A 26,109-nucleotide genomic window follows, 5' to 3' on the forward strand; every position below is an offset into this window, starting at 1 on the left:
CTAATCTAAATGTATCATTTTAAAAGGCTAACACAACGTGCCATTGGAACACAGGAGTGATGGTTGCTGATAATGGGCCTCTGTACGCCTATGTAGATATTCCATTTTTTTTATCTGCCGTTTCCCGCTACAATAGTCATTTACAACATTAGCAATGTCTACACTATATTTCTGATCAATTTGATGCTATTTTAATGGACTAAAAATTTGCTTTAAAAAAAAGTGTATAAAAAAAATTCAAAGTGACCCCAAACTTTTGAACGGTAGTGTACATTGAATGTAAAGAATTCCTCTTCATCAAAATAAACTTGGAAATATACAATATGAAATATTTTATCTTACAAAAAACAGCAACGTCCTCTGATTGTACAGTATAAGCATTTTGGGTTAAATGCCATTATTTCTGAATAAAAAGTGCAATAAAACAGCAGACTACAGTTTTTCCCCACTCAACATATCACCTTGCATGGAACGCCTTCGTAGTTTCATATCAAAATAAGTTACATTAAGACATTACAATGTAATAACAGTTTCTCTGACCTTGGTATACAGTAGCAGCACTGTGATTTCAAGACGTGAACTCTAGTTGGTCTATTTTCAACACTAACACATTGACTGTGGTCTTCTATAGGCCTATAGCCTAGTGTTTCTATGGGCAGTATTCACACATGGCAGCAAAGTGTCAAGAATGGCTGGCTCGGCATTAACTAGATAGGCAATAAATCTGGACCCTGGCTGGAATAAACCCTACTTGAACACTGTCACAGTTGTTATAAGGTGTGGGAGCCACAACATTGTTCATGATGAGTTCCCACTAAGCTCATTTGCATTCTCTTCTACATATTGTCCAATCACTCTACTGCCTGGCTGGTATAGGTCAGGATTGTGTCCAGTAGGGAGAAAACGTTTTGAAACAGGGACTGAGGAGGTAGCTTACTACTTGAACTTGTCCAATAAGAAGCTCTCATTTTCATGATCTGTTACAAAATGTTGTGTTCTACAGCGATATGCTTTGGTCCCTTTGGATAGCCTAAACACCGCTGTAGTTGAAATATGTTATGTAGCATAAAGTCACTTCTATTGAAGACATAACTAAGCCTATAGAAAGTACCCTAGACAGGAAACAATAACTTGAACTGGGTGGTATGGGATAGAACCTTTTTAAAATGTGTCCAGTCATCTTTTTTTAGAGCGAGACCCATAGAGATATACAGTACTGTACTGATACAGTATCTATTTCTATGGTGAGACCTTCGTGCCATTCTGCTGCCCCTTGCTCTCAGTCTCACTGATGGAGCTCACTATGCATAGAGTGATGCCCACCATGGTGAGGACCATTCCTCCAACAGCTCCTGCAACAAACAAACACACAGAGACAGCGTGTGAAAAATGAGACAATTCTCAATGCAATGTGTGCTAAGGCTAACCAAACAGCCCAGAGAGCGATGGCAATGTTGTAGAATGTGTGCCATTATGTTTGGAGAGTGGTGACATCATAACCACACAACACTTACTTTTCCCTCCAAACTCCTCCCCGAGTAGCTTCCCAGTGAGCATGGTGAAGAGGAAGGTGAGGGAGTTGGCCACAGGCACAGCCAGAGACAGATCTGTATGAGGGGAGGAGGGGGGGGGAAAGGGTGAGGAAGAAAAATCTGCATCTAGGGGCAACTTCAATCATGTGATTTGGAGATAAGAGAAACCTGAGGAGGATGAGATTGTGAGCGGTCGATGTGTAAAACAGTCATACTGTAGTTCAACATGTCTTAGTAGTAAGATGTAGCTAACCTGTGGTGGCAAGAGTGAAGTAGTACACCAAGGACCCACTCTGATTCAGTAGGAATGGTATCAGGTACTGCAAATGTAAAGGGACACGTTGCTATAGGCTACATCTGCTATAAATAACAGGAAAAGCATGGAAAGTGCATTTGCATCAATTAAGAATTACATACAAGACTATAGGCCTAAATGGAAAAAGTTTCAGTCCCTCCAAATACAAGTGTCAATTTACCTTGATGTTTAAAAACAGGAACTTAACTTCTGCCAGGAACTGAAGAAACTTGTTATCCTTTTTCACATGTTCAATCCCCTCTGTGCCTCTCTTCAGAAATGGGTTGGTGCAGCCCCACAGCACAGCTACCAGCAGGAGGCATAGTACCTCCACTAGAAATGAAATGTCTGTCAATCATCTGTCTTGATTAAATTGGATTCAAACTGTTAATTATAAGTTTAGGATAAACACAATTTCAGTTGATAATGGTACTCATGTTGGACAAACAACAATGCCTGTGTGCAATGCCAACAACCACTCAATTATTATATTTGTCTTGTCACCTAAAACCCTCAAACTTTTACAGATGCACATTTGAAAGCATCCTGTCAGGCTGTATCACCGCCTGGTACGTCAACTGTACTGTCCGCAACCGCAAGGCTCTCCAGAGGGTGGTGCAGTCTCCCGATGCATTACCAGGGGCAAACTACCCGCCCTCCAGGACACCTACAGCACCTGATGTCACAGGAAGGCCAAAAAGATCATCAAGGACATTAACCACCCGAGCCACTGCCTGTTCACCCCACTATCATCCAGAAGGCGAGGTCAGTACAGGTGCATCAAAGCTGGGACCGAGATACTGAAAAACAGCTTCTATCTCAAGGCATTCAGATTGTTAACAGCCATAACTAGCACATTAGAGGCTGCTGCCTATAGGCAGTCTAGAAATCACTGGCCACTTTAAGGAATGGAACACTAGTAACTTTAATAAGGTGTACATATCTGGCATTACTCATCTCATATGTATATACTGTATTCTATACTAGTCTACAGTATCTTAGTCACTTAATGTTTACATATCTGGCATTACTCACCTCATATGTATATACTGTTCTATACTATTCTACGGTATCTCATTCACTTAATAATGTTTACATATCTTGCATTACTCATCTCATATACTGTATTCCATACTTCTATCTTAGTCCATTCCATTCTGCTCTGACATCGCTCTTCCAAATGTGTATAGTCTTAATTCATTCCTACTTAGATTTGTGTGTAGTGGGTATATGTTGTGTAATTTGTTAGATATTACTGCACTGTCGAGCTAGATGCACAAGCATTTCGCTACACCCGCAATAACATCTGCTAATCACGTGTATGTGACCAATAACATTTGATTTGTTATTATGGCCAGAAAAGTGAGAGTACAAAAAGATAAAGCTCTTTAGCTTATGACATTTGCTCAATATGTATTTTACACAACAGGTGTTACACATACATATTTCCCCACTTTCCCCATGGTCTGTTGAACTGTTCAAAACGTGTGCATTTAACGTTCATGTAAATATGTTCAAACTCTTTTATAAATTGATTGATAGCTAGCTACAAGTGACTAACTTTTGACTTTCCCTTAGCTAGATAATGCTACCCGGAAGCTGCCTAGCAAAGCCCTCGCTAATTCTTTTTCTCTTGTAATCACAGTTATTATAACCTCAGTAAATAATAAATTCAGCAAGCTCGGTTTCATTGTATGACTAATACAATAAATAAGGACTGTTAGAGAGCAATGTGTAAGTATATAGCTACGCTAGTATACCCGATTTACTCGCTAGTTACTGTACTTACCCACGGACACCATTGTTAAACACGAGTACTGAGTCGCATTCAAGTCACCTACGGTAAACAGTTCTACAACGTTGGCTGGACACTCCGTCAAACGTAGTAATTATATCTGATAGTTTTATTTCAGAAGCGAAATAAAAGCATAAAATGTAAATATATATATTTGGTCAAGCATTATGGTCTTAATCAATTTACTGTAACATCTTAAACTGAAACAGACAGGTTGAAGTACTTTGCAGATATAAAACAGACAATCATATCAGTCAAAAATATCAAATTCCCAGTTTATGCTAGAACATCAACTTTATAAGATGTTTTAAAAAATAGGTTATATTTCACTCAAAATTCCATGACATAGAGTAAGACATTAATGCCCGATTTAATAGGTATTTTTATTTTATTTTATTTAACCTTTATTTAACTAGGAAATTCAGGCAAATATAACTCATTCACCAATAAATTTCTTGGTATTAGGTTGTAAATCACAGCTGGCCTGGTAATATTTGCTGCCTCCACCCCATTTTTGCATCCACTTATTCAGTTCCAGCCGTTACCACGAGCCCATCCTCCCCAATTAAGGTGGCACCAAACTCCTGTGCTCTTCATGATTGTTTGAGCAATAGGACTGTAAAGTTCCCAAATGTAAGCGGACTCCTGTGGTATTTACATATTTACAGAAATCGATTTAGGTATTTGTATTTTGTGGCTTTTGGCAAATGCTTTCTAATGATCTAAAGTGCCGCTGTTGCTAGTGCCTGCAAACACACAGTCCAGTTCAAAGTGAATGATGGCCATATAGCTTATTTGCATATAAGCCTACTGTAGCTCTGCTTGACTATGGTGCACAGGTCTGTGTAGAGTCCGGTGCGGAGGTCCATTCAGTTCCCTTGAACGTTTGCTACGTTGCGGAATGGTTTGTACAGATTAACACGTTTCCCAAAAACGTTCTTGTATGTTCTTGAACAGCCTTTGATTTATTTTTGCTTATGTTTGGTGTGTGTGGCAAGGTGTGGGCTGAAGCAATGAGTGACATATTTAAAGGGCAGTGGCCATGCTGACAGTGTTCCCCAACCCACAACCCAACACCTCCCAGTTTGTCAACTGGTCGTTCAGTACAGCACTGTTTCTGTTCAAGTGAACATTACATAATGTAAAAATGTACTATCAATTGTCCAACCCACGGCTGCTAAAGAATTTTCACAAATGCTTTACTCCACATCATTCCCAAACATTCTATGAAAGTATGAAAATGTGAAAATGACCATATCTGTCACGAATATCACCGAAGTTGGCTCCCCTTCCCGTTCGGGTACTTAGGTGGAGTGTATTACGCCTATGTTCCGCGTTACCTTTTGTACCTTTTTTGGTTGGACATTAAAGCGTGTTTTTTTCCCGTATCCTCTGCTCTCTGCGCCTGACTACACCCATTCACTCTTTGAGCGTTACAATATCTAAGATCTCACTTCTCAAAAATTATAAAAATTTAAATACATGTCATTCTTCCTGAGGGTGAATATGAACAGATTTGAATAAGATGTAATGTTGCTAAAATGCTGTCAGTTCCACTTTAAATGACTCCCAAACGCATTGCAACTTGAAACTAATGGAGATCTGTAATGCAGCCTCAGAATTCTGCCAATGGCTACTTTCTACCAGATGAGGGCACTGAATGTTTGAGCTATTAAAGATTGAACCCCTCCCCCATAAAAATCTAAATCGTGTGGATTTTTCTCCATCCTCCCCTGATTCAGAATATATCATTTCCATAGACATGGCATGCTTTTTTTGAAAGTTATTGAAGATTGAAATCTGAAAAATAAAAAAAATCTACATTTATAAAAATCTAAAGTGTGGATTTTTCTCCATCCACCCCTGATTCAGAGTATACCATTTTCATAGGCATTGCATACTTGGTTAAATAGCTATTGATGAGAGAAGAACAAATATCTACTAACTATCCAATATAAAACACTCTGTCTGCTACAGTGCATTGAAGGTCCCCAAGAACACAGTGGCCTCCATCATTATTAAATGGAAGAAGTTTGGAACCACTAAGATTTCATAGAGCTGTGGCCCCCCGGCCAAACTAAGCAATCGGGGGAGAAGGGCCTTGGTCAGTGAAGTGACCAAGAAACCGATGGTCCAGAGTTCCTCTGTGGAGATGGGAGAACCTTCCAGAAGGACAACCATCTCTGCAGCACTCCACCAATCAGGCTTTTATGCTACAGTGGCCAGACGGAAGCCACTCCTCAGTTAAAGGCACAAGACAGCCCGCTTGCCAAAAGGCACCTAAAGGACTCTCAGACCATGAGAAACAAGAGTCTCTGGTCTGATGAAACCAAGATTGACCTATTTGGCCTGAATGCCAAGCGTCACGTCTAAAGGAAACCTGGCATTATCCCTACGGTGCAGCATGGTGGCGGCAGCATCATGCCTTGGGGATGTTTTTAAGCGGCAGAGACTGGGAGACTGGTCAGGGTCGAGGGGAAAGATGAACGGAGCAAAGTACAGAGAGATCCTTGATGAAAACCTGCTCCAGAGTGCTCAGGACCTCAGACTGGGGGCGAAGGTTCACCTTTCAACAGGACAATGACCCCAAGCACACAGCCAAGACAATGCAGGATTGGCTTCGGGACAAGTCTCTGAATGTCCTTGAGTGGCCCAACCAGAGCCCGGACTTGAACCCAATCGAACATCTCTGGAGAGACCTGTTAATAGCTGTGCAGCAACGCTCCCCATCCAACCTGACAGAGCTTGAGAGGATCTGCAGAGAAGAATGGGAGAAACTCCCAAAATACAGGTGTGCCAAGCTTGTAACGTCATACCCAAGAAGACTGGAGGCTGTAATCACTGCCAAAGGTGCTTCAAACAAAGTACTGAGTAAAGGGTCTGAATACTTATGTAAATGTGATATTTCATTTTTTACATATATTTTTTACTTGCAAAAATGTCTAAAAACCTTTATCATTATGAGATATTGTGTGTAGATTGATGAGGGGGAAAAAATGATGTAATCCATTTTAGAATAAGGCTGTCACGTAACAAAATGTGTAAAATGTAAAGGGGTCTTGTCACGACTTCCACCGAAGGTGGCTCCTCTCCCTGTTCGGGCGGCGCTCGGCGGTCGCCCTTGGGCCGAGATTGCCCAGAATTCACTTCGCCACTCCTCCACGGACCTGTCGCCGTTTCAGTATGTGTTGGGCTATAAGCCAGTCCTGGTACCGTGGCATCAGAGTCAGACCGAGGCTCCTGCGGTGGAGGATTGGGTGCAGCGCTCAAAGGAGACCTGGAGAGCCGTCCAGGAATCCCGGGCCGGTGGGCGACAGAAGGTGACCGCTAGCGTAGTGAGGCCCCCGTGTTCGCACCAGGGGACAGGGTCTGGCTCTCGACCCGAAACCTGCCTCTCCGCTTGCCCTGCCGGAAGCTGGGTCCGCGGTTTGTGGGGCCATTTAAAGTCCTGAGGAGAATAAACGAGGTGTGTTATAGGTTACAGCTCCCCTCTTACTATCGTATTAACTCCTCGTTTCATGTGTCTCTCCTCAGGCCGGTGGTAGCTGGTCCACTACAGGACGTTGAGGTGCGGGAGGTCCCTCCGCCCCCCCTGGATATCGAGGGGGGTCTGGCGTACACTGTACGGTCCATCCTGGACTCTAGACGTCGGGTGGAGGGCCTGCAGTACCTCGTGGATTGGGAGGGGTACGGTCCGGAGGAGAGGTGCTGGGTGCCGGTGGGGGATATCTTGGACCCATCTCTGCTGGGTGAGTTCCACCGCCTCCATCCTGATCGCCCTGCGCCTCGCCCTTCGGGTCATCCTCGAGGCCGGCATCGGCGCGCCGTGGGAGCCGCGCATCAGGGGGGGGGGGGGTACTGTCACGACTTCCACCGAAGGTGGCTCTTCTCCCTGTTCGGGCGGCGCTCGGTGGTCGTCGGCGCCGGTCTACCAGCTGCCACCGATCCTTTTTCCTTTTCTTTTGGTTATGTCTGTTTTGTGTTTCACCTGGTTTCATTTTGGTTAATTAGGGGGGGTATTTAATTCTACATTTCCTTTGAGGTTTTGTGCGAGATTGTTTTCGTTTGAACTGACAGTGAGTTTGGGTTTCGTTTTCATTAGCTCATGTTTTACAGGTGTTTTTTCCCATAGACTGTGTCTGAGTGGGGTTTTCGTGGATATTGCTGTAGTCCGGTGTTCCTGTTGTTTTTTGAGCTAGTTAAAATAAACACCCTTTTCTTTGGAACTTGTTTCTCCTGCGCCTGACTCCACACCCACATCTCCTTGGGGAGATCTGACAGGTCTGAACACTTTCCGAATGCACTGTAAATGACGGAATGCAAATGTAATCATATTCACGCAGAAACATGCACAAGCTTTTAGAAATATCAATATTTATTTTCAATATTAATTTCAATGAAATAACAACAAGCAAAAATAATCACAGGATAGGGTGAGTGAATATTGCAAAATCCTTTGGAATCAAACTAATTGGGACTTATTATTTCATAATTGTATGCTATCTAGATCTCCACAGGGATTCAAACCAGTATCGACTTTTCACAGAAACATTCTCATGATTTTTCCTGAAAACCACAACAACATTATTCAGATAAAAAAATAATAATAATCTTACATCAGAATAATGTGAATAAATGTAAAACCCTGTGAACAAGTCCCTCACAGAAACGTACGCACACAGAAAAACTAGACGTGATACCATGTTCATGCCGTAAATCTTGTACACATCTCTCCTCCAACGCTTATCCTCGTGGTTGTTGGTAGCACAGCTGCAAATGCACAGACAGCAGGATAATTTTGTCCATGTCCTGAACACTGTAGTCAAGAAAGCAATTGTTTATGTCCACAGGAGTGCCCATGCATATTCATTGCGTTCCTATAGAACCACTTTGTTCATAATAAAGGTTTCCTTTCCAAGCATTATATGCTGAATTTGTCACCTGTCCAATAAGTTAGCGGCCTGCTATGTATTCCCTAGTGATGGAGTATCATGTATGGTGACTACTGTCGAATCGCTGATTCTGCTTTGTTGCTCCAAGTTGTTTTGGTCCAGGCTGTTTAGTTCCACTCGGGGCAGCCGGAATCCATTTTCGGACATACTACTTGACAGCGCAAAGCTCCCAGACACAGAGTTCCCCAAGGGCATGCTGGTCTGCACTGTGGAAGAGGACATCTTCTGTCGAGGTGGCCCTTTGGAGCCTGTACCCAGCACTCTGGACGCATGTGTCCGCCTGGTGAAGGGTAAAATACATATAAAGATCCATCTCAGGGCCCTGAGTTTTTCCTGATAATGTAACCTGTCAAAGCCCTCACTATAGCGAAATAGATAATACATTGCATTTTAAAATTCTAGTTAATTTCTAATGACTAATCACAAAAAGTCAATACCATCTGGATTAGCAGAACATATACACTCAATAATACATTTGCTAAAACATAATTGAGTTGTTATAGCACAGTTATTCTATGAGATCCATAATATTTTCTGAAGCATCAGGATCACCAGTGTGCAGGAGTTTTGCTTTATATCCAGTGTTTTCAGTTTTTCTCCATGCACCTTGTAACACAATAGGTGTGTGAGTTTACTTTTCAATTGTACAGCCCTCGAAGAACCAATCACACACATCTGTCGGAGATACTTGCCCGCTGGTCATTTTCGAGCATGTCAAACTTCCTCACACTCTTGTGAGTAGGGGAATGTGGTGAGATATCGCACTGATAATATCAGAGATATCTTGTTTTGATATCTCACAGTGGGATATGGCCAACTCCCGTATCGCACATGCTCTCAGAAGAATGGGCAGCATGCACCAAGGAATGCGCAGTCAAGTCTAGCCTGTAGAACCTCATAAAAGTTTGAGGGGTTGCCAAACAAGCCGCATCGTAAATCTCCTGCAAGGAGATTCCTGTTAAACAGCGCCCAAGAAGTAGCCATACTTCTAATGGAGTGAGCCCTCAGGCCTTTTGGAGGCTGTAACCCCCTTCCAATATAATAGCTTCCACGATCCAATGTGATAACCATTGATGAGAGAAGGGCCTTCCCTTGCAGGGAGGCACCAAGGACACAAAGAGTTGGTTGCTCTTGCGTAAAGCTCTTGTTCTATGTGCAACGCGCATACTGGACACGAACGGTGGAACCGCTCTTCTTTGGTCGAAGTGAAAGGCGGTGGGTGGAAAACCACAAGCTCCAAGGCAAGAAAATTGTTATTGCCCTGACCTTAGGCATCAAGGCAGGGTTGGGCAACAAGGAAACCTTGGAAAAGCCCCGGGCAAACTGTAGACACTCACTCTCTTTGCAAATGTAAAAACAGTGTTAAAGGACATATATCTCCACACTTTCCAGCAGCTAAAACGTCTGTGCCCCCTTCATGAAACAACATAACAGGGGGTGTTTTCCCACCATGTTATTGTTGAAGCCTATATGACAGGCCGAGATAGCGGCTAGATAGACCTTAACAGTGGATAAAGCCTTTCCCCTGTCCATAAGGTACTGCAAAAAGCATAACACCTCGGATACAGAACATTGGTAAGGAATGATCTGTTTTTGGTCACACCACTTCTAAAAAATGCACCACTTGTTTTCATGCAGCGAGCGTGTAGAAGGGGCCCTGGCACTCTACATAGTCAATGACTCAAAGAGGCAGGCCTGTCACATCCAGATTGAACCTCATGGGCCAGGCCCAGAGGGCCATGGTGTTGCAGGTGAGGGTGGACAATGTCTCAGTTCACTTGGGTCAGAATATCCCTGTATAACGGGAGTTGCCAGGGCTCGTCGTACAGCAGGATAATGATCTCTGCTAACCAGAGCTTGCCTGGCCATCGAGGGGCTGCCAAGATGAGAAACGAGCGTTCTTCCCTCACTCTGAGTGGGGAGTATGAGGCTTTATAGGAGAAGACGTGTTTCACCACTTGGGGATGGTTTCCATTCCCTGTGATGATGATTCGCTCTGGACAATAAGTCCGCTCCTACATTTAGCACGCCCGGGACATGAGTCGTACAAAGTGAAAGTAATTGACCTAACCTCGTTTTGGATGAAGTTTTCTACTTCAACGAGTCAGCAGCTCTGGATGTTCTACTTACCACGTACCAGGCCCTGATCCCTGTGACTCGAAAGAGGAAGCGGCGGCAAAAGAGAGGCAGGCGAGGCGGCGAGATTACGTCGTGAGCATGTAGACCACCAATGCCCTCTGTTTTGTTGGCAAACGTGCAGTCACTGGAGAGAAACTGGGTCATCTCTGTTCGAGACTATACTATCAACGGGTCCTGAAAAACTGTAGTATCCTATGTTTCTCGGAGTCGTGGCTGAACGAGGACATGGATATACAACTCGCTGGTTTTTATATGCATTGTCAAGACCGGACGGCAGACTTGGGTAAGGCGAGAGGGGGAGAGGTGTGTCTGTTTGTTAACAACAGCTGGTGTGCGATCTCTAATGTTACGGAAGTCTCACGTTTTTGATTCCCTGAGTTAGAATACCGCATGATAAGCTGCAGACCATATTATTTACCAAGAGAGTTTATGTATATTTTTCGTAGCTGTCTATTTATCACAACGAACCGATGCTGACACTCCGTTTTAACTCATTTTTACCAGCATGTCACCTGTGCAACTAGAGGCAACAAAACTCTAGATCAACTTTACTCCACATACAGAAACACATAAAAGGCCCTCTCTTTGGCAAATCAGACCATAACTCTATCCTTCTGATTCCTGCTTACAAGCAAAAACTCAAACAGGAAGTACCAGTGACGCAGAAGACAAGAGCTGAAAAACCTGCGCTTGGCGGCGTAACCTTGCAGCACACCTGTGAACAGTTGAACCTGAAAACAGATCAAGTCGTGCTGAGCAGCCTAGAGTAGTACTCTTCGTGATGAGGAAGAGAGATGAGAATGACCAGAGGTCAGGCGAGTGGCTCTTCAGTATGAGGGGAGGGGCTCATCTTTTTTACCACTAGACCTGTCTGTCTCTGTGATTGGTTCTTCGAGATTTTAGAGATTCTGGTGAATCCCACTGTGAGATTTCGAAACAAATAATTGAAAGGGAACCTACAATGGCTGACTGTGTCACTGAGAATGTAATTGAGGCCTATTTATATGAAATGCAGCCTGACCTGTTGTATGTCCTCAGGATGACAAGCAGTATGGTTAGAAGGATAATGATCCCAATGACAATGACAGCAATCATAGCCCCTGAACCTGGGGAAATGAGCAAAGAGGTAACAATGTTATTTATTTGTGAGAGTGAATGGTCATTTAGTATACTGTCATCAACATTCATTCGTCAGCCATCTAGCATGCTGCCTCTCATTGTTTATGGCATTGTTGATAGCATTGTGGAGGGATTGTAGATGTATCCTTTAGTGAACGGGTCGAGTTTCAGTTGTTACCACTCCCATACAGTATATCTTGATTAGATTGTGTGACGCACTGGGATGTTATTTATAAGCACATGCTTATCTTAACTAGGGCTATAATTTCCTATTGATTTCAAATTTCATTTGGGGAGGCGTGTTAAATGATTACTACTACTTGGTGTCATTGTGAAACTATTACGAATAGTTTATTAACTTCTGAAATGTAACAAAAACTGCTAATAAAATTGTGTTAACAAACAGTTCTCACACACACCAGCCAGGTCACATACAGTACACATGCATGTACGCACACAACACACGCATGTACACACACGCCCACTTACTCTGAGTGAGTATTTGTTCATTGGATTTGGTGGTGATCGTGGCATTGGAGAATACTCTAGTGAAGTTGGTCACAGGTGAGACAGTTGAAGTCATCTTCAACAATATCCTGTGCAGACAGAGAAAACATGCAGCGTGACATCTGATGATTCCCGGGACCTGCAGTCAACCTTCACATTGATGATTAGGATTCCCTCTAACTACAGTTGGGTGCATTAAAAAGGTACAAACGTGTCATGCAAAGAGGATACTGTATATCTGCAATAAAATTCCACATTTCATATAAAAACGTCTTTTTTTTATTACATAGGTAATTGTCAGATGATTGCTAATGAACTTGGCGTCACCCTGCGAGAGAGTGGTTTTTGTTAGACGATGGTTATTGTTAGATGATTGTTAATGAACTTAGCGTTTGGTGTCACCCTGCAGAGAGTCTGTCACATTAACGATGTGCCTGCAGCATAGGCATTTTGAAATCTAAGCATGGAGATTGACATGAGTCAGAGTCATTAACGTACTACATTTTATGAGTTCAAGAGCCACCTTAGTAACGCCTGCCATATCCTCGCCAACAAAAGGGGTGAGGAAAATAGAGAAAGGAAGAGAAAGAGTGGAAGGAGAAAGACAGAATACAAGTGGGTGGAATGAATTAATGAACACATGGCAAAAGCCATTGGAATGAAGTTGCCCTACCTTGGGCACCCATTTATGCTATACCTGAGCATGAACCATATTGTATAATGGAGTGGTGATACAGTACCATAGAAATATCATCAATTATATTTATATCGGTGATACTATGTGTTTCTCCTCGTTCCCGTGTCTGTATCGTTCATTTCCCAGAAAACATGTTTCCAGTCGCATGTTTGACTGACGGTGTCACGCCCTGACCTTAGAGATCCTTTTATTTCTCTATTTGGTTAGGTCAGGGTGTGATTAGGGTGGGCATTCTAGTTTTCCGTTTCTATGTTGGCCTGGTATGGTTCCCAATCAGAGGCAGCTGTCTATCATTGTCTCTGATTGGGGATCATATTTAGGCAGCCTTTTTCCACCTGTTGTGTGTGGGATCCTGTTTTTTTTTTGTAGCCTTTTTGCACTACAAAGCTGCACGTTCCTTTTGTTACTCTTTATTGTTTTGTTGCTGGTTCACATTAATAAAAATGATGAACGCCTTCCACCCTGCACCTTGGTCCAATCCTTCCAACAACGATCGTTACAGACCGGCCCTGATCAAAATAAAATAACCTTGTTTACGTCATATCCTCTGTCTGTTACCTTGGTGCATATTGTACAACATATTTTACAACATATTGTGCATCACTCTAAATGTTAAAAATAATTTTTTTTCCAAGAATGCCTATCTGAAATGCAGACAATATGATGACATTGTGAAGATGATGACATTGTGAACATCTAAACTGTGAATGAAACAAAATGTGCAGACGTTAAAGGTCTGTGATGTCATAGTAAATATGGATGAAATATTTCCGTGGCCTTCCACATGACAAGACAAAAGCTGCAATTAGTCACCATATTTAAATGAATTTACTTGGTTACAATTATCTTATGGACGTATCATGTTGGTGAAGTGATCATCAATCATCAATTGAATATGGTTACATAGATATACAGAACAATACAGATGCTACAGCCAGTGCTATCTCTTTTGGCACGTAACCTTCCCATTATTTCCTTTTGGAATTCCCTTTCTAAATGCTGATTTAAAAACTGTTGTTGATTGAGGTGCTCGCTACAAACGTTAATAAATGTTGAACAGATTACTTATTTTCTGTGAGGAAAGCGAGCACGTTTTAATTTCATTTCGAGGGGCATCCGTTAAACATAGAATTGAGTTTGTATGGCCTTAGCTATATACAGTGTTTCACTGAGTAGAAACAGGACATGGATGTCTCCCTTTTCCTCTAGAGATTGAGTGTTTTGTAGTTTATCTTGTCTCGCTTTCACTTTGCCTCATTCATGATTTGACCTTTGACCAGATCTTTGTAGTAGAAAATAAGTATCAGATATATTTATACGAAGGAAGGAGATGGTAAACAGTGGGGAAAATGAATGGAGAAATGCAGAATGCTCGAAGCGTGGGTATTCTTGGCCAATCAAATTCACGTTGTCGTGCTGTGTCATGCGGTTGCATAGCCATTCGCCGCGCACTCCCTTCTAGAAAGTCCGTTTATGAGTCGAGAAACTGCTTATTTTCTTATTGTAACATTTTCATAATGTCATGATTTCAAAGCTATTAGGAAAGTATTCAGACCCCTTGACCTTTTCCACATTTTGTTACAGCCTTATTCTAAAATGGATTAAATCGTTTTTTCCCCCTCATCAATCTAGACATAATACCGCATAATGACAAAGCGAAAGCAGGTTTTTAGAAATTTTTGCAAATGTATAGTTAAAAAAAAACAGAAATGCCTTATTTAGATAAGTATTCAGACCCTTTGCTATGAGACTCGAAATTGAGCTCAGGTGAATCCTGTTTCCATTTGTCATCCTTGAGATGTTTCTAAAACTTGATTGGAGTTGTAAATTCAATTGATTGGCCATGATTTGGAAAGGCACACACCTGTCTATATAAGGTCCCACAGTTGACAGTGCATGACAGAGCAGAAACCAAGGTCGAAGGAATTGTCCGTAGAGCTCAGAGTGTCACACCCTGATCTGTTTCACCTGTCTTTGTGATTGTCTCCACCCCCCTCCAGGTGTCGCCCATCTTCCGCTTTATCCCCTGTGAATTTATACCTGTGTTCTCTGTCTGACCCTGAGCCTGCCTGCCGTTCTGTACCTTTGCCCCACCTCTGGATTACCGACCTCTGCTTGACCTGACCCTGAGCCTGCCCGCCGTCCTGTACCTTTGCCCCTGTTGCTGTAATAAACATTATTACTTTGACACGGTCTGCATCTGGGTCTTACCTTGATACCTGATGCCGAGACATGATTGTGTCGAGGCACAGATCTGGGGAAGGGTACCAAAAAATATCTGCAGCATTGAAGGTCCCCAAGAACACAGTGGCCTCCATCATTTTTAAATGGAAGAACCACCAAGACTCTTCCTAGAGCTGGCCAATCGGGGGAGAAGGGCTTTGGTCAGGGAGATGTCCAAGAACCCGATGATTACTCTGACAAAGCTCCAGAGTTCCTCTTTGGAGATGGGAGAACCTTCCAGAAGGACAACCATCTCTACAGCACTCCACCAATCAGGCCTTTATGGTAGAGTGGTCAGATGGAAGTAAAAGGCACATGACAGCCCGCTTGGAGTTTGCCAAAAGACACCTAATGGACTCGCAGACCATGAGAAACAAGATGATCTGGTCTGATGAAACCAAGATTGAACTCTTTGGCCTGAATGCCAAGCCTACCGTGAAGCATCATGCTGTGGGGATGTTTTTCAGCTGCAGGGACTGGGAGACTAGTTAGGATTGAGGAAAAGATGAACGAAGCAAAAAGTACAGAAAGGTCCTTGGTGAAAACCTGCTCCAGAGCACTCAGTAGCTCAGACTGGGGCGAATGTTCACCTTCCAACAGGACAACGATCCTAAACACACAGCCAAGACAACGCAGGAGTGACTTCGGCACAAGTCTCTGAATGTCCTTAAGTGGCCCAGCCAGAGCCCAGACTTGTACCCGATCGAACATCTCTGGAGAGACCGGAAAATAGCTGTGCAGAGATGCTCCCCATCCAACCTGACAGAGCTTAAGAGGATCTGCAGAGAAGAATAGGAGCAACTCCCAAAATACAGGTGTAAGACTTGAGGCTGTAATCACAGCCAAAGTACTGAGTAAAGGGTCTGACTACTTAAGTAAATATGATATTTCAGTTTTTTATTTGTAATAATTTTGCTACATTTTCTAAAAACATGTTTTTGCTCATCATTATTGTAACGGTTTTCTTCCAGGGGTGAAGGAGAGGACCAAAGTGCAGCGCGGCTAGTGTTAAACATGTTTAATAAAGAACAAGTAAAACACTACAAACAACAATACAAAATAACAAATGTGCAAAAACCGAGACAGACCTATCTGGTGCAGACAATCACAGAGACAGGAAACAAACACCCACAAAATCCCAACACAAAACAAGCCTCCTATATATGATTCTCAATCAGGGACAACGATTACCATCTGCCTCTGATTGAGAACCATATTAGGCTGGACATAGAAACAGACAAACTAGACACACAACATAGAATTCCCACCCAGCTCACGTCCTGACCAACACTAAACAAGCAAAACACATAATAACTCTGGTCAGGACGTTACAATTATGGGGTATTGTGTGCAGATTGATGTGGGGAAACAACAACTTAATCAATTTTAGAATAAGGCTGTAATGTAACAAAATGTGGAAAAAGTCAAAGGGGTCTGAATACTTTCCGATTGCACTGTATATGATATTATGGAGAACAAATTAATAGTCTCACATCTCATGCTGGGTGGTTAAGCTAGCGCCCTATTGACCCCCATTTATCTGAACAGGTGCTTCAAAAGAGAACAACATTTGCATTGGCTATAAAAAGCTCAAAACCCTGGAACACGGAAGATCAGACTCTGTTCCACTAGTACTGCTCCCGCGCACATTCTCGCGCACACACACGTGCATGCTCATACGCACGGATGCTTGCTTGCACACACGCACACACACACACACTCACACACTCAGAGAAACAAAAAGCCAGCACTATTCCTAGCTGATTACATTCAAATGGATTCACCACCACAATTTCACAACAGCAATTATATTTTCCACGCTGGGAGCGTAGCTGCCTCCTCTACTGATAAAAAGCCTAGTAGAACTGTTCAGGGGCAGGACCAGGGAGGCCCCACGTCTGTTTTCCATAAATCCAAACTACTGTCCAGAGTGATGAACATGTTGGCAGTGAAGTGTCTAGTCTCTGCTTCACCGCTATCAGCATAACAGCCTCATAGCAACTTCCCCCCCGAAATAGTAACAGCCAATCAAGTTTATCAATTCATCAACCAATCAATTGGCCACTTATAATAAGCCATCCATTGGCTGGAAAAGTCAACTTCTACATAAACAGTATTTCTGATAGATAGACACTAACCCTGAGGGAAAACTATGTAGCACATTGTTTAAATCACAAGCCAGTAGAGTATTGTCTCCATTGATCAGACCAGGGTCCGTATCCACAAAGTGCCTCGGAGTAGGAGTACTGATCTGTCCATACAATGAATAACATTGTATGGACAGATCCTAGATCAGCACTGAGTCTCCATACAGCATGGTCTCTAGCGAGTGAGATCATGTTGGATTTAACACACAGATCGGAAGTGTTTAAAAGTCTCCGAAGTGACTGACTTTATATTGTAAAAGAATCACAATTTAAGTGGGATATTATTTGCTTTCAATCCAACCCTTATGAATCAACAACCATTCATGTCATCATGCTAGCCCTCATTTCATATATCTTTACAGTAGGTTATAAGTGCAAAGAAGAACAATTATCCTATAATGCCAGATCCTATTCCTTCTCAAGATCTTTTGTTGACGTTCCCAATGCTTGGTAAGACACCCTTGCTCTAACAAAACCTCAATAACGTAATAGAAAAGTGAGTCGAAGGATCAGTGGTACACCTCCTTGGTGAACCATTCTCTGTGTTGCCCATGGGTAAGACTGAATCCAATAATGTTGTTGTTATTCCATGCTAACTTAGGGTATATTAACGTGACTTAAGTTAGCATTTGTTGACAGCAGCCAAGTAAACAAATGGATTGCATGTCTCTTGTCCAAAGACTCCTTACAGGGTAAGGAAGCAGATGCGTAATTTTGTAATTTGGGTGAACTGTCCCTTTATCAACCATTTTTGGTGTTACCCACGGTTATGATGGAACCAAGACAGTATTGCCGTCTCAGCCAGTATCTGAGATTTATTTAAAACCCCTCAGGTTAACAGAGTCCAATGCCCAACACTATCCTAACTACCTCTGTGACAGCCTGTGCCATATCCTACTAAGCAAGGTATAACTATAGGCTACTGATCTGATTCTGGACCTGCCTTAACAACTACAAAACTAACTAAAACCATCACAACAATATTTAAAAGCTGGCTCCAGACCAGTGCTTCCGGGTACTCTCTGCCTGGTGACAAAACCCACTGCCAGGTTCACTCAGAGGTCAGCAGTCAGAATTTCACTTCCAGGGCCACTCTAGGATGACATCCCTTTTTGAGCTGGACAATCAGGAAGATAGGTGAAATGTAGTTTATGACCCCCCCCCCCCACGCATGGCTTTCCCATTAAACTCAACTGATGCCAGACAGGGAGATGTGGTCTGTACAGCTGGAATTAGATTGGGCCATAGGTGCAAATAAATACATTTTGACTCTCAACTTTTTGAAACGATATCTCAGCCAACTGACAAATAGTCTTATTTTCAGAAACAGAAAAAAATAGGGCAAGATTTACCTCAACTAATGTTTCCAATTCCGATTTTGCCACACTTCATCTGTCTCCTAACTCTGCAGCAAACATCACACAACTCTCTCATGTTGACTCAACATTAGGTCATGGGCGATTACTAATGACATTCTCTATTTATCAGCTTTGCTATTTACTGAGGTAACAGCCATTGATAACTAATGGATCACATGCTGTATAGGTGAGTCACGGACGTTCTAGGGATATTCTCTGGACGTTTGGAGATCAATAAGCAACCATATGCCATTGGTATTGAAACGTTGAGAAAATTTGCTCAACTATAGCACAGTAGGCCAGCAGTGACAAAACCTGGTTAAACTAGGCTGAACACTGCATTGCATTAACCAGGCTAGCAATGACCTACCTTACACCTGAACTTATTCAACAACCAACCCACTGGGCAAAAACTAGTTGAATCAACGTTGTTTCCACGTATTCTTTACCAAAATCAATGTGATGACGTTGAATCAACTTGGAAAACTGATTGAATTTGCAAAAAGTCATCAACGTAAAGGGCATTTCGTCTTTTCTTCACCAAACTTTTAACCTACATTCAATGAGATGGTGAGGTTTGTTGTTGATTTCACATTGAATTCACGTTAGTTGACAAACTCAACCAAATGGAAATCAAAACTAGACATTGAACTGACGTCTGTGCCCAGTGGGAATAGTCCACAGAACATAAACCCGACTATAAACTCTGACTTCAACTGTACCTTTTGTTCTATTTGCTGTTCTTCCTCTTTTCCATCTATACTTCTCTCGAACCCCTCTCTGACCCTTTCAGCCGCATGTGTGTACTGTATGTTGTTCCACAAACCACAAATCCCCATTGTAAGCATAATATCCTCTCCATTTCCCTCTGCAAACAAATCATGTTTTATTGTTCTTTTCATACAATTGACTTCCAACAGACAAGCGCCGCAGTACAATTTAGTTTCCTCTATTTTTTTTTTTAAATGCCCAGATTTAACCCACAGTACAGTGAGCAACCTTAATCAAATGAAGGTCTGAGTCAATATTGAACCAGTCAATATGGCACAGGTGCACCTAGTTGTTCCGCTCTTCATATTAGGGCACGAAGCAATAACGTCAGCAATGTTCGGGCCCCTCGTCACACGCTAAAACTACAGAAAACTTTCATTGGTTCCTAGTTTTCCACTGCAGGTTTGATTAATTGTCACCTACAGCCCACTTTTCAGGCCCCAGTGGCTTGATCCTTGAAGAGCACCATCTAGGCCCCAGGCACTCAACCATTTAAGCGTTGCCTTTACTGAGAGTCGCAAGATCACTGCTTCTAGAAGTGATGAGAATGTATTGTATCCAAATCCCAAATCAGGGTGATATTTAATCTTGCAATTAAGTTATGTAAAACATTAAGAACTTATCTGTAATGGCAAAATGTATTAAATGTATCAACATAGGGATTTCTGGCACTTCCTGTATATCCACTGAGTTTACAGAACATTAAGAACACCTGCTGTTTCCATGACCTGGTGAATCCAACTCAATATTAGGAAGGTGTTCTTAATGTTTTGTACACAAATATATATACACAAACGTATGTGGACACCCCTTCAAATTAGTGGATTGGGCTATTTCAGCCACATTGTTGCTGACAGGTGTATAAAATCTAGCATATATACAGCACCAGTCAAAAGTTTGGACAGACCTACTCATTCAAGGGTTTTTCTTCATATGTACTATTTTCTACATTGTAGAATAATAGTGAAGACATCAAAACTATGAAATAACACATATGGAATCATGTAGTAACCAAAAAAGTGTTAAACAAATCAAAATATATTTCAGATTCTTCAAAGTAGTCACCCTTTGTCTTGATGACAGCATTGCACAGTCTTGGCATTCTCTCAACCAGCTTCACCTGGAATGCTTTTCCAATAGTCTTGAAGGAGTTTCCACATATACTGAGCACTTGTTGGCTGCTTTTCCTTCAATCTGCGGTCCAACTCATCCCAAACTATCTCAAGTGGGTTGAGGTTGGGTGATTGTGGAGGCCAGGTCATCTGATGCAGCACTCCATCACTCTTCTTCTTGGTCAAATAGCCCTTACACAGCCTGGAGGTGTGTTGGGTCATTGTCCTGTTGAAAAACAAAGGATAGTCCCACTAAGCTCAAACCATACGGGATGGCGTATCACTGCAGAATGCTTTGGTAGCCATGCTGGTTAAGTGAGCCTTGAATTCTAAATAAATCACAGACAGTGTCACCAGCAAAGCACCATCACACCTCCTCCTCCATGCTTCACGGTGGGAACCACACATGCAGAGATCATCCGTTCACCTACTCCTGTCTCTAAAAGACACAGCGGTTGAAACCAAACAACTCAAATTTGGACTCATCAATTTCCACCGGTCTAATGTCCATTTCTCATGTTTCTTGGCCCATCCAAGTCTCTTCTTCTTATTGGTGTCCTTTAGTAGTGGTTTCTTTGAAGCAATGCGACCATGAAGGCCTGATTCACACAGTCTGAACATTTGATGTTGAGATGTGTCTATTACTTGAACTCTTAAGCATTTATTTGGGCTGCAATTTCTGAGGCTGGTAACTCTAATGAACTTATCCTCTGCAGCAGCAGAGGTAACTCTGGGTCTTCCTTTCCTGTGGCGGTCCTCATGAGAGCCAGTTTCATCATAGCGCTTGATGGTTTTTGCGACAGCACTTGAAGAAACTTTCAAAGTTCTTGACATTTTCCGGATTGACTGACCTATGTGTTATTTCATAGTTTTAATATCTTCACTATTATTTTACAATGTCGAAAATAGTAAAAATAAAGAAAAACCCTTGAATGAGTAGGTGTGTCCAAACTTTTGACTGGTACTATGGTACTATATGGTACTATATATATACATATATATATATATATATATATGGTACTATATATATGTATATATATAGTACCAGTCAAAGTTTGGACACACCTACTCATTCAAGGGTTTTTCTTTATTTTTACTATTTTCTACATATATATATATACATTAATATAGAGTTGGTCCCCAGTTTGCTGCTATAACAGCCTCGACTCTTCCACACCGATCTCAGCAAACGATTTCTGTATGGACCTCGCTTTGTGCGCAGGGGTATTGTCATACCAAAACAGGAAAGGCCCTTCCCCAAACTGTTGCCACAAAGTTGGAAGCACAAAATCGTCTATAATGTAATTGTAGGACGTAACGTTAAGATTTCCCTTCACTGGAACTGGCGGCGAGCTTTACACCACTTCAGCCAACGCTTGGCATTGCGCATGGTGATCTTAGACAAACATTTCTTGTGCTGATGTTGCTTCCAGAGGCAGTTTGGAACTCGGTAGTTAGTGTTGCAATCGAGGACAGAAGATTGTTATGCGCTACGAACTTCAGCACTCTGCGATCCCATTCTGTGAGCTTGTGTGGCCTACCACTTTGCAGCTGAGCCGCTGTTGCTCCTAGATGTTTCCACTTCACAATAACAGCACTTACAGTTGACCGGGGCAGCTCTAGCAGGGCAGAAACTTTAAGAACTGACATGTTGGAAAGGTGGCATCCTATGACAGTGCCATGTTGAAAGTCACTGAGCTCTTCAGTAAGGCCATTCTACTGCCAATATTTGTCTATGGAGATTGCATGGCTGTGTGCTCAATGTGTGCTTGAGCACACAGCCATGCAATCTCCATAGACAAACATTGGCAATAGAATGGCTTTACTGAAGAGCTCAGTGACTTTCAACATGGCACCATCATATATATATATATATATATGAAATTGACTACTGATGTACAGTATGTGACAAAAATATATTTATAGGATTCCACAAAACGAGACTTCCAACGATGAACTGTGCCACCAACAAGACGTTCATCTGGTACGATCGAACACTATTAATTTGATATTAGGCACATATTGAGTTTATAAAACCACTTAAATATAGTGGAACTGTGTGTAGAATAGCATCCTCAAAAAACTCAAGGACTCGATGACCTTTTCTGTAGCAACTGGAGAGAAGCCAAGGACAGCAGAATGGCAGGTCACTGATCTACTTTTAGAACAATACTGAGAGGAAGCAGTCTTCATATACAAGAAAATGTACACATTAAGCTATGCACTGTAATTACACGGCACATTTTGTCATTTCAATGTGAAACAAATATGCTATATGGGAATAATTGTTGATTGTAAAATGTTTTTACTGCTTTCATAAGAAAGATCGACCCCAAAAATTTGAATGAATACTGAAGGATTTCATCATTCATTCATCCCGTATGTTTTTGTTTTTGATGACATATGTCATGACATGTTTACACAATAACAACACAACATATTCCACCCTCTGTGAATGATATGACATGTCACGTCCAAGAAGTGAAAACTTATTTTCAGAAAAAGTCATCTCATAATGCTACCTTGTCAGCCTCTATCCCAAAGCATTGATCTTTCCCAGTCCCCTTCAACCATCAACGTGGTGATAAGCGCCTCAGTAACGTTACCTCAACGTTCCCATGAATCAGCTATCCGACCCAGAAAGGAAGAGTGAGAACGAGACATCAAACTATTTTTTTCAGCCGTAATAGCAGTGCAACTAGTATTCCAAATCCTTTACTACCCCTCTCTGGAATGTCAGCTATTCTGACTTCAGCGTTCCACCTGAGACTCACCTGCTGCATGTCGGTCGCCACGTCGTCTAGGACTTACCCCCCCCCCCCACACCCCCTCCCCTTGCCAGTTCTAGCCCACTCCCAGATTAGCTTGTCTGTGAGTCAGTATAGTAACCAACTCACATAAAGACACCACAGAAACCCAGCAGACTGGTAGAGATAGAGTATATGGGGAAGAAAGTGAGAGACCTTTTGTCACTACTTTCCCCTCTTTCAGATTGCTCACCTAACTGTCTCGGATTTTCTGTCCCAGACGTTTCTTCCAGGAGCCTCAGGAGAAGCACCTGGCTCCCACTCCCTCAGCCACAGGGGACATAGTCCACTCAGAAACCGTCGAAGCCGGGGGAGGGGATTGGAGTAGAGAGGAGTGGGCTACTTTGCCAAACGAAGTAGAAGAAAAAAAAGCTACTTGAAAGTGAAAAGCGTTCAAAAAGTCAGACGACCGGCAGAAACTACACACACTTCACGCACGGTGTTGGGAGAAGAAAAAACACAACAGAATGTTGGTTGGTTGGATGGTTTCTGTTGCTTCTCTGTGGAGTGTGGTGTGTAGAGGCTGGACGCCACGCTGCTTGGTAACTGTAACTCTGAGCAGCTGGTTTTTCAGGTCCGACTGCCTGGCCCTAGGCGTGCCTTGGCCACTGCTGCATGCATTGATTAAAACGACGCTCCTCCAGTCTCAGGGTGCCTGCCTAGCTATACCTCTGCTCCAGCCTGCCTGTCTCAAGTCCCTGGAGCTCTCAATTGCATCCAGAGGGTGCGGCTTTGTCTGTGTATCATTGTGTGTGTGTGTGTGTGTGTGTAGGTGCCCCAACCTCGAAAGACAAAAACCATTACAGTCCATGTAAGGATGGCAGCTATGCTGTAACTCTGTAAATGCAGTGTGTGTCTTTGTCTGTGTGTGTGTGTGTGTGTGTGTGTGTGTGTGTGTGTGTGTGTGTGTGTGTGTGTGTGTGTGTGTGTGTGTGTGTGTGTGTGTGTGTGTGTGTGTGTGTGTGTGTGTGTGTGTGTGTGTGTGTGTGTGTGTGTGTGTGTGTGTGTGTGTGTGTGTGTGGACGTGTTTAACTATTCTTGTGGGGACCAGAAGTCCCTACAAGAATAGTAAACAAAGTAAAAATTGACCAACTGGGGTCATTTTGTTAGTCCCCACAAGGTCAAATGCTATTTCTAGGGGGTTTAGGGTTAAGGTTAGAATTAGTGTTAGGGTTAGAATTAAGTTAAATATTAAGGTTAGGAGCTAGGGTTAGTTGTAGGGTTAGGGTTAGGAGCTAGGGTTAGGTTTAGGGTTAGGATAAAGTTTAGGTTTTTGGGTTAGGGTTAGGGTTAGGGTTAGGGTTAAGGTTAAGGTTAGGGTTAGGGTTAGGGTAAGAGTACGGGTTAGGATTAGGGTTAGGTTTAGGGTTAGGGGTTAGGGAAAATAGGATTTTGAATGGGACTGAATTGTATGTCCCCACAAGGTTAGCTGTACAAGACTGTGTGTGTGTGTGTGTGTGTGTGTGTGTGTGTGTGTGTGTGTGTGTGTGTGTGTGTGTGTGTGTGTGTGTGTGTGTGTGTGTGTGTGTGCGTGTGTGCGTGTGTGTGTGTGTGCGTGCGTGCGTGTGTGCGTGCGTGCGTGCGTGCGTGCGTGCGTGCGTGCGTGCGTGCGTGCGTGCGTGCGTGCGTGCGTGCGTGCGTGCGTGTGTGTGTGTGTGTGTGTGTGCGTGTGTGTGTGCGTGTCTGTATGTTCATTGTATGAAGTCTCTCTGAAACGTTCCATTGTCCGTAACTTCAAGGAATTAATGGATGTTTTGGATTGGTCACTAACTAAATGACTAAAACAATCAAAATAATGTAATGTAAAGTGCCTTCAGAAAGTATTCATACCTGACTTATTCCACATTTTGCAGTGTTACAGCCTGAATAGAAAATGTATTAAATATCTTATTTTCTCACCCATCTACAGTACACACATTACCCCATAATGACAAAGTGAAAACATGTTTTTAGAAATGTTTGTACATTTATTGAAAATGAAATACAGAAATATCTCATTTATTCCTGAGTCAATACATGTTAGAATCACCTTTGGGAGCGATTACAGCTGTGAGTCTTTCTGGGTAAGTCTCCATGAACTTTGCACACCACAATATTTGCACATTATAATTTTTGTAATTCTTTGAGCTCTGTGAAGTTGGTTGTTCATTGCTAGACAGCCATTTTCAAGTCTTCCCATAGATTTTCAAACTGTTTTAAGTCAAAACTGTAAGCAACTCAGTGAATAGTTGGCCTTGTGTTTTAATTAAGTTATTGTCCTGCTGAAAGTTGAAGTTGTGTCCCAGTGTCTGTTGGAAAGCAGACTGAACCAGGTTTTTCTCTAATCCCTAGTCCTTGCCAAAGACAAGCATACACATAACATGATGCAGCCACTACCATTCTTGAAAATATGAAGAGTGGTACTCAGTGATGTGTTGTGTTGGATTTGCCCCAAACATAACGTTTTGTATTCAGGACATAAAGTTCATCTCTTTGCCACATATTTTGCAGTTTTACTTTAGTGCCTTATTGCAAAACAGGATGCATCGTTTGGAATATTTGTTTCATGTACAGGCTTCCTTCTTTTCACTTTGTCATTTACGTTAGTATTGTGGAGTAACTACAACATTGTTGATCCATCCTATTTTCTCTTATCACAGCCATTAAACTCTTTAA

At 42.4% G+C, this 26,109-nt stretch overlaps 2 protein-coding genes across 7 annotated transcripts; both read right to left on the reverse strand.

Moving 5' to 3' along the window:
* Positions 1 to 317: 317 nt before the first annotated feature.
* On the reverse strand, positions 318 to 3,701 carry tmem234 (transmembrane protein 234). 3 transcript variants are annotated; one of them, XM_071327027.1, is made up of 5 exons: positions 3,617 to 3,701; positions 2,009 to 2,160; positions 1,786 to 1,852; positions 1,515 to 1,607; positions 318 to 1,352 (listed from the first exon to the last, which is right to left on the reverse strand). In XM_071327027.1, the coding sequence occupies exons 1-5, from the start codon at positions 3,627 to 3,629 to the stop codon at positions 1,240 to 1,242; spliced, it is 438 nt and encodes a 145-aa protein (XP_071183128.1). In that variant the 5' UTR covers positions 3,630 to 3,701; the 3' UTR covers positions 318 to 1,239. The 3 variants fall into 3 exon arrangements, with proteins under 3 accessions (XP_071183128.1, XP_071183127.1, XP_071183129.1); XM_071327026.1 differs by having other exon boundaries at positions 2,332 to 3,628; XM_071327028.1 differs by lacking the exon at positions 3,617 to 3,701 and adding an exon at positions 2,332 to 3,609 and having other exon boundaries at positions 2,036 to 2,160.
* Positions 3,702 to 7,974: 4,273 nt separating this feature from the next.
* On the reverse strand, positions 7,975 to 24,112 carry ncmap (non-compact myelin associated protein). 4 transcript variants are annotated; one of them, XM_071327030.1, is made up of 4 exons: positions 23,648 to 24,112; positions 12,322 to 12,428; positions 11,735 to 11,819; positions 7,975 to 8,854 (listed from the first exon to the last, which is right to left on the reverse strand). In XM_071327030.1, exons 2-4 carry the CDS (start codon positions 12,413 to 12,415, stop codon positions 8,587 to 8,589), a joined length of 447 nt encoding a protein of 148 aa, XP_071183131.1. In that variant the 5' UTR covers positions 12,416 to 12,428; positions 23,648 to 24,112; the 3' UTR covers positions 7,975 to 8,586. The 4 variants fall into 4 exon arrangements, with proteins under 4 accessions (XP_071183131.1, XP_071183132.1, XP_071183130.1 ...); XM_071327031.1 differs by lacking the exon at positions 23,648 to 24,112 and adding an exon at positions 23,422 to 23,462; XM_071327029.1 differs by lacking the exon at positions 23,648 to 24,112 and adding an exon at positions 23,254 to 23,405.
* Positions 24,113 to 26,109: the final 1,997 nt, after the last annotated feature.

The sequence above is a fragment of the Salvelinus alpinus genome, chromosome 9, assembly GCF_045679555.1.
Source record: "Salvelinus alpinus chromosome 9, SLU_Salpinus.1, whole genome shotgun sequence".
Taxonomy (NCBI): Eukaryota; Metazoa; Chordata; class Actinopteri; order Salmoniformes; family Salmonidae; genus Salvelinus; species Salvelinus alpinus.